Source organism: Leptopilina heterotoma, unplaced genomic scaffold (genome assembly GCF_015476425.1).
Source record: "Leptopilina heterotoma isolate Lh14 unplaced genomic scaffold, ASM1547642v1 Lhet_550, whole genome shotgun sequence".
Taxonomy (NCBI): Eukaryota; Metazoa; Arthropoda; class Insecta; order Hymenoptera; family Figitidae; genus Leptopilina; species Leptopilina heterotoma.
The window spans coordinates 506432-515873 of record NW_025111120.1 but is presented as its reverse complement, the minus strand read 5'-3'; the positions used below and the strand labels follow the sequence as shown (position 1 = coordinate 515873).

The 9442-nt window shown below is 30.6% G+C and overlaps 1 protein-coding gene across 1 annotated transcript; it reads right to left on the bottom strand.

Moving 5' to 3' along the window:
• Positions 1–6060: 6060 nt before the first annotated feature.
• Positions 6061–6939, bottom strand: LOC122508720. Its single transcript, XM_043622235.1, has one exon. The coding sequence runs from the start codon at positions 6937–6939 to the stop codon at positions 6061–6063; it is 879 nt and encodes a 292-aa protein (XP_043478170.1).
• Between the last annotated feature and the right edge of the window lie 2503 nt (positions 6940–9442).

Here is a 9442-nt window from a genome sequence, read left to right as displayed (position 1 = left end):
AATGGCTGGCTAACGAACTCGATCTGTATTTTAACACTAACTTTGTGCATGCAAAGTTGCAAGTTGATGCAATAAGTTTTTCAAGAGTTATCGTAGGGACACCATTGTGTCTACAGACAGACACGAAGAGAGACACTTTTTCTAGACCATATTTTTCAGACTCAGGGGACCCCAAAACGTCGAGATTTCATGAAATTAGCGAAAATCATTTTTCGACCAAAACTAATACTTTCTCATGTGATGAGAATGTAATAAACGATTAGTTTTTTGCAAATAAGTCGAAAAGTTTTAAGTTTAGTAAAAAGTTGTCAACAGCAAAGTTGTAGCTGATGGTAAGGCAAGAAAAAAAGTCTCGGGTAGCAAGCTCCCATAGGCAATAGTTTTGGAGATAATTAAGTCGGAATATGGATTTTTTGTTAAAAAAAATGATAAAAAATATATATATACGGTGGTCTTTCCGGAAATTACTAGTTTTTGGTTAATGTGAGCATTTTTTGAGAACAATGGGGTGATATTATGTGGAAATTAATGTAATAATTTTTTTCTCTATGAAAATTTTGATTTTTAGCGTTATTTTAGGATTTTTGAGTATTTTTTTACTACACGGAAAAAAATTAATCTCTAAATTAGAGATTAAATCTGAGATTTAGGCATAAACTATCACTGGAATCGGACGTAAGATGTAAGCAGATCACTAAACCTGAAATTTGGTATTATATCTAATCCGAATATTACTATTGTGAAGAACTCGTATTTCTTATGCCTAAAAATGATATTAGGAATCTCAAATTTTATGACATATGGAACATATGTTCTAAACTATCAACTTACTTGAATAAATTCAAATCTAATATATTATTTGAATAAACAATATTACAAATTTTAGTCGTATATTTATATAATTCTTATTTTTGTAATAACTCGATGTAATAAGAATTTATAATTTATCACAATTTAGAGTGCGAATTATTCACAAAATATTTATATTGTTTTCCCTGTATGAACTATACATTGACGGACAAGTATAAAAAAGTAGTTGGATATTTTTAAAACACAATACGAATTTTATATTTTTATTTCATTTTTTTGTTTTAACGGCGTTGGAAGGTCTGTAAAATTTGTAGGTTACAATTATCGCCCGACAAAATACGACACTGACTGATTTAAATGACGTGAAATAGGTAAATAAACATTTTTCAACCACTTTTTCTCTAAACACAGACCTTTTTTACAAAATAGGCCAACATACAACGAGTAGGAATCTTCTTAATTACCTAAATTCAAAAGATGGTTTAAATTCATGCAGAAACGCGGTTGTAAAATGTAAAATTGGAAAGTGATGTAATGCTAAGAATATAACAGCTGAACCATTGTGCTCTCTGCATGCTTCTGCCCTCTTCTGGCAACTGGCAGTAATCCGCTTCCTGTTGTCTGTCATTACATTACTTTCCAATCATTTCCAATTTTACATTTTACAACCGCTTGACAACTGCGTTTCTGCATGAATTTAAACAATCTTTTGAATTTAGGTTATTAAGAAGATTCTTACCCATTGTATGTTGGCCTATTTTGTAAAAAGTGTCTGTGTTTAGAGAAAAAGTGGTTAAAAAATGTTTATTTACCTATTTCACGTCATTTAAATCAGTCAGTGCCGTATTTTGTCGGGCGACAATTGTAACCTTAAAATTTCACAGACCTTCGCTTTTATTTGGATATTTGAAAATAAAATTAATACTTAATGAATTAAAATGGTTTAAATCATTTTTGTCACTGATTAACTTAAAACACAATGTACCTAATTCATATAAAAAAAGTTGTGAAATTAACAAATCTCTAAATCAGATATGTGAATTTATGGCGTTTTCTGGTATAAAGTTTGACAGAATCAAACACAACTTATCACAGTAATTGTGACTATAATGTTTAATTTAGATACACTTATATTTCATTGGACTTCAAATTAATATTATTTTAAGTTTAGAGATTAATTTTTTTCCGTGTATTAAAGAGCCTATAACTCCGAAATTTGACTTTCTATGAAAAAATGTTGTAGAGAAAAGTTGTTTGTATTTTTCTAATCTAAAGTAATATAAATTTAAAAATAATAAAATTTAAAAAAATTGAATTTTCAAAATTTTGAAACTGCTGTAGTTTAAGTAGTTTTTGACGAAAATGGCTGGCTAACGAACTCGATCTGTATTTTAACACTAACTTTGTGCATGCAAAGTTGCAAGTTGATGCAATAAGTTTTTCAAGAGTTATCGTAGGGACACCATTGTGTCTGCAGACAGACACGAAGAGAGACAGACACTTTTTCTAGACCATGTTTTTCGGACTCAGGGGACCCCAAAACGTCGAGATTTCATGAAATTAGCAAAAGTCAATTTTCGACCAAAACTAATACACTCTCATGTGATGAGAATGTAATAAAAAATTAGTTTTTTGCAAATAAGTCGAAAAGTTTTAAGTTTAGTAAAAAGTTGTCAACAGCAAAACTGTAGCTGATGGTAAGGCGAGAAAAAAAGTCTGTGGTAGCAAGCTCCCATAGGCAATAGTTTTGAAGATAATTGAGTCGGAACATGGATTTTTTGTTTAAAAAAATGATAAAAAATATATATATACGGTGGTTTTTCCGAAAATTACTAGTTTTTGGGTAATGTGAGCATTTTTTAAGTACAATGGGGTGACAATATGTGGAAATTAATGTAATAATTGTTTTCTCTAAAAAAATTTTGATTTTTAGCGTCATTTTAGGATTATTGAGTATTTTTTTACTATTTAAGAGCCTATAACTCTGAAATTTGACTGTCTATGAAAAAATGTTGTAAAAAAAATTTGTTTGTATTTTTCTAATCTAAAGTAATATAAAGTTAATAATAATAAAATTTAAAAAAATTGAATTTTCAAAATTTTGAAACAACTGTAGTTTGAGTAGTTTTCGACGAAAATGGCTGGCTAACAAACTCGATCTGTATTTTAACACTAACTTTGTGAATGCAAAGTTGCAAGTTGATGCAATAAGTTTTTCAAGAGTTATCGTAGGGACACCATTGTGTCTAAAGACAGACACGAAGACAGACATACAGACAGACACTTTTTCTAGACCATGTTTTTCGGACTTAGGGGACCCCAAAACTTCGAGATTTCATGAAATTAGCGAAAGTCAATTTTCGACCAAAACTAATACTTTCTAATGTGATGAGAATCTAATAAAAAATTAGTTTTTTGTAAATAAGTCGAAAAGTTTTAAGTTTAGTAAAAAGTTGTCAACAGCAAAACTGTAGCTGATGGTAAGGCGAGAAAAAATTCTGTGGTAGCAAGCTCCCATAGGCAATAGTTTTGAAGATAATTGAGTCGGAATATGGATTTTTTGTTAAAAAAATGATAAAAAAAATCGGACAAGTGCGAGTTTCACTCGCATTAAGATCGAGGGTTCCGTACACCAAAATAAAACTCATTGTTTATAAAAAAATTATTTCAAAAATGCTTACCAAATTTTAAAAAAATAATTAAAAAAATAGTAATATATTTTTTTAAATTTCGACTAAATATTTTTATTATTTTATTTTATTAATAATTCTTTATATTTTTTCTTTTATAGTACTTATCTTCGCCAATCACATTCTCTTTATTTTTTCTATAATTTGCACTTGATAAAGAATATACAAGCTGAATCTTAACTCACCAGGTTTAAATTTATAAAAGTTAAAGTAGGGACAGTGTAATTTTTTCGAAAAATTCAAATTCTTGCCCTTCAATTTCGCAAATAACTCCGCCAATCAGGTTCGCTATATTTTTCCTGTAATCTTTACTTAAAACTGAAGATCCCTACCGAATTTCAACTCACCAGATTGAGATTTGTAAAAGTTAAAGGTGTGGGACAGGGTCATTTTTTGCAATTTTTTCGAAAAAATTGATTTTCTTTCCCTCCTACTTCGCAAATATGTCCGTCAATCGGGTTCGCTATATTTTTCCTGTAATTAGCAGTTGAAACTGAAGATCCCTACCGAATTTCAGCTCATAATGTTGAGATTTGCAAAAGTTAAGGGGGGGACAGGGCCATTTTTAGCATTTTTTTTCGAAAAAATTGAATTTCTTTCCCTCCTAGTTCGCAAATATGTCCGTCAATCGAGTTCGCTATATTTTTCCTGTAATCTGCACTTAAAACTGAAGATCCCTTCCGAATTTCAACTTACCAGGTTGAGATTTGTAAAAGTTAAGGGGGGGACAGGGTCATTTTTTGCAATTTTTTCAAAAAAATTCAATTTCTTTCCGTCATAGTTCCCAAATATCTTCACCAATCAGGTTCGTTATATTTTTCCTGTAATCTGCACTTAATACTGAAGATCTCTACCGAATTTCAGCTCATCAAGTTAAGATTTGTAAAAAATAAGGGGGGGACAGGGTAATTTTTTAAATTTTTTCGTAAAAATTGATTTTCTTTACCTCCTACTTCGCAAATATGTCCGTCAATCCGGTTCGCTATATTTTTCCTGTAATCTGCACTTGAAACTGAAGATCCCTACCGAATTTCAGCTCACTAGGTTGAGATTTGTAAAAGTTAAGGGGGAGACAGGGTCATTTTTAGCATTTTTTTCGAAAAAATTGAATTTCTTTCCCTCCTAGTTCGCAAATATGTTTGTCAATCGGGTTCGCTATATTTTTCCTGTAATCTGCACTTAAAACTGAAGATCCCTGCCGAATTTCAACTAACCAGGTTGAGATTTGTAAAAGTTAAGGGGGGGACAGACAGATTTTGCGTGGCTGGGACGGACACACGAGTGATTTCATAAGGGTTCCGTCAGTACACCTATGGTGTACGGAACCCTAAAAAAATATATATATAAGGTGGTTTTTCCGGAAATTACTAGTTTTTGGTCAATGTAAGCATTTTTGGAGTACAATGGGGTGAGAATATGTGGAAATTAATGTAATAATTTTTTTCTCTATGAAAATTTTGATTTTTAGCGTTATTTTAGGATTATTGAGTATTTTTTTACTATTTAAGTGCCTATAACTCTGAAATTGGACTGTTTATGTAAAAATGTTGTAAAGAAAAGTTGTTTGTATTTTTCTAATTTAAAGTAATATAAAGTTAAAATAATAAAAATTTAAAAAATTAAATTTTCAAAATTTTGAAACTATTGTAGTTTGAGTAGTTTTTGACGAAAATGGCTGGCTAACGAACTCGATCTGTATTTTAACACTAACTTTGTGCATGCAAAGTTGCAAGTCGATGCAATAAGTTTTTCAAGAGTTATCGTAGGGACACCATTGTGTCTACAGACAGACACGAAGACAGACATACAGACACTTTTTCTAGACCATGTTTTTCGGCCTCAAGGAACCCCAAAACGTCGAGATTTTATGAAATTAGCGAAAGTCAATTTTCGACCAAAACTAATACTTTATTATATGATGAGAATGTAAAAATATGATTTAATGCAGGTTCCCAAACTATGCATATAACTTTTTGAAACAATTTAAAAATTAGGAAACACTTTTTAGCCTAATTGCTATCTATAACATTTCTTACTATATTTATTGGTAAGTTGATAGGAGGGATTAATTGTTTTACAAAGATATTTTTAGCTTTAGAAACTTGATTTGATACAGGTCCCCAAACTATGTTTATAAATTATAGATAATATTTATATATTTGCAAATACTTTTTAGCTAAATTGCAATCTATAACATTTTTTAATTTATTTATTAGCTTGTTGATATCAAGGATCAAATGTTTATCTAAGATATTTATAGTTTAAAAATTAAGATTTGATGCAGGTCCTCAAACTATGCATCTTACTTTTTTACTACAATTTTAACATTAGCAAATGCTTTTTAGCTAAATTGCAATCTATATTATTATTATTAAGAAGAGGGTTGTGGACTTAGGACCTTGCAGGTCAACGCCACTAACGCTTGGGTAATCCCTTTACGTTCCCCATAACCACCCCTATATCCGAAATCCTTTCCACAACAGGAGAACTTCGGCCAGGTTTCTGGTAGCAATAGCGGTCTCCCCCAGAAAAAAGTAGCCCGTAATGTGTTCCCGCTCCTTCACAAATGCAGGGCAGTGACACAAGATGTGTATCGGGGTTTTATATTCCTCTCCACACCCTTGGCTTGTCTATAGCCCTTAGTTACCTGCCATTCCCTTTGGTGTCTTGCAGCTATCCACTGTTTAATTTTCAGTGTCAGGCATTTGTTGGAAACACCAATGGGAGTTTCAGGTCCAATAAGTTGTTTTCTAGCCCCTTCTTTGGCTAGCTCATCCGCCCTATCGTTTCCCGCGAATCCACTGTGACCAGGAATCCACAAGAGGGTAACGCGGTTCGTTTCAGCTAGTTTGTTAAGTGCTTCATGACAATCACCGACCAGCCGTGATGTTGATACGTATCGTTTCAAGGAGAAAATGGCCGCCTTGGTATCCGAAAAGAAAAAAATATCTTTGTTGTGACAATTTTTCAAGGCTTCAACAGCACCATAAAATATTGCCACAATTTCGGCTTGGAACACAGTAACAGTGGTCCCCAACTTAAAGGAGTGTCCCACTTGGGAGGTTACATGATAGATTCCTGCACCAACTCTATTCCCGCCTTTTGATCCATCTGTGTACCAGACTTCACAGTCAGCTGGAATACTTGTCAGTCCATTTATCCAATCTTCTCTACTAGGTATATTAATCCTATACTTTTTGTCGAAGAGGTACAAAGGGACAGTTCTGTCCCTAATCATACTTAGAAGGGGGATTCTCACCAATTTCTTTGGGAGACGACATCTGCCCACTTCCCTGCGGCCCACAGGACCACTCAACCGCAGGGCAGCCTTAACCGCCGCTGCTTTAATTGTAAGGTGTAAGGGTTCTAGCCCCAAGAGGGCACCTAGGGCAGCAGTAGGAGTTGTACGCACTGCCCCCGTTATGCCTCTAAGTACCATCCCCCTTACCCTTTCCAATTCTGTTTGTGCTGTTTTTAGCTCAACTCTACTCCACCAGACCACACAAGCAAAGGTCAGCCTAGGGATCAGAATTGCTTCATAGATCCACCCACAATAGTGTATCCGGTTTGAGACCCCATGCAATCTATAACATTTCTTACTTTATTTATTAGTTAGTAGAAAAGAGGGATTAAATGTTTTAAAAAATATTTTTAGCTTAAAAACTCTGATTTCATGCAGGTCCCCAAACTATGCAAATAATTTTTAGCTCAAATGCAATGTATAATATTTCTTAGTTTATTTATTAGCTTGTTGGTGACAGGGATTAAATGTTTATCTAATATATTTATAGCTAAAAAACTCTGATTTGATGCAGGTCCCCAAACTATGCATCTGAGTTTTTTAAAACATTTTAAACATTAGCAAATAATTTTTAGCTAAATTGCAATCTAAAACATTTCTTATGTTATTTATTAGTTAGTTGATAAGCAGGTTTAAATGTTTTAGAAAGATATTTTTAGCTTTAATAATATGATTTGATACAGGTCCCCAAATTATGCATCTGACTTTTTTTCTACAATTTAAACATTAGCAAATACTTTTTAGTTAAATTGCAATCTATAACTTTTCTTACTTTATTTATTAGATAGTTGAAAGGAATGATTAGAAGTTTTACAAAGATATTTTTAGCTTAAAAACTTTGATTTGAGGAATGTCTCCAAACTATGCATCTAACTTTTTTAATACAATTAAAAAGTTAGCAAATAATTTTTAGCTTAATTGCAATCTATAACATTTCTTACTTTATTTATTAGCTTGTTGGTGACAGAGATTAAATGTTTATTTTTATAGCTTAAAAACTCTGATTTGATGCAGGTCCCTAAACTATGCATCTAAGTTTTTTAAAACAATTTAAACATTAGCAAATAATTTTTAGCTAAATTGCAATCTAAAACATTTCTTACGTTATTTATTAGTTTGTTGATAAGAAGGTTTAAATGTTTTATAAAGATATTTTTAGCTTAAAAATTATAATTTGATGCACGTTCCCAAACTATGCATCTAACTTTTTTAATACAAATTTAAACATTAGCAATTACTTTTTAGCATAATTGCAATCAATAACATTTCTTACTTTAATTATCAATCTTTCTTACTTTATTTATTACTTAGTAGAAAAAAGGGAATAAATGTTTTAAAAAAATATTTTTGTTTAAAAAAAATATGATTTATTGCAGGTTACCAAACCACGCATCTAACTTTTTAAATACATTTTAAACGTTAGCAAATAATTTTAAGCTCAATTGCAATCTACAACATTTCTTACTTTTTTTTATTAGTTAGCAGAAAAAAGGGATTAAATGTTTTAGAAAAATATTTTTAGCTTAAAAAATATGATTTAATGCAGGTTCCCAAACTATGCATCTAACTTTTTCAATACAATTTAAAGATTAGGAAACACTTTTTAGCAAAATTGCAATCTATAACATTTCACACTATATTTATTAGTTAGTTGACGACAGGGTTTAAATGTTTTAAAAAGACGTTTCTAGCTTAATAACTTTGATTTAAGGAAGGTCCCCAAACTATGCATCTAACTTTTTTAATACAATTGAAAGGTTAGCAAATAATTTTTAGCTCAATTACATTCTATAATATTTCTTACTTTATTTATTAGTTAGTTGATAAGAGGGATTAATTGTTCTAGAAAGATATTTTTAGCTTAAAAAAAATATGATTTAATGCTGGTCCCCATACTGTGCATCTAACTTTTTGAATACAATTTAAACATTAGCAAATACTTTTTAGGTAAATTGCATTCTATAATATTTCTTACTTTATTTATTAGTTAGTAGAAAAGAAGGATTAAATGTTTTAGAAATATATTTTTAGCTTAAAAACTCTGATTTGAGGCAGGTCCCCAAACTATGCATGTAAGTTTTTTAAAACAATTTAAACATTAGCAAATAATTTTTAGCTCAATTGCAATCTATAACATTTCTTACTTTATTTATTAGCTTGTTGGTGACTGGGATTACATGTTTATCTAAGATACATATAGCTTAAAAATTCTGATTTGATGCAGGTCCCCAAACTTTGCATCTACGTTTTTTAAAACAATTTAAACAATAGCAAATAATTTTTAGCTAAATTGAAATCTAAAACATTTCTTACGTTATTTATTAGTTAGTTAATAAGAAGGTTTAAATGTTTTAAAAAGATATTTTTAGCTTCGATAATATCATTTGATACAGGTCCCCAAATTATGCATCTAACTTTTTTAATAGAATTTAAACATTAGCAAATACTTTTTAGCTAAATTGCAATTTATAACATTTTTTACTTTATTTATTAATTAGTTAAAAAAAGAGGGTTTATATGTTTAACAAATATATATTTAGCTTAAAAAAAATATGATTTAATGCAGGTTTCTAAACTATGCATCTAACTTTTTTATTACAATTTAAAGATTAGGAAACACTTTTTAGCCAAATTGCTATCT

What these genes read in the sequence shown, in the direction of transcription:
- LOC122508720 (XM_043622235.1), bottom strand. Translation starts at nt 6,939, where the DNA reads ATGGTACTTAGAGGCATAACGGGGGCAGTGCGTACAACTCCTACTGCT.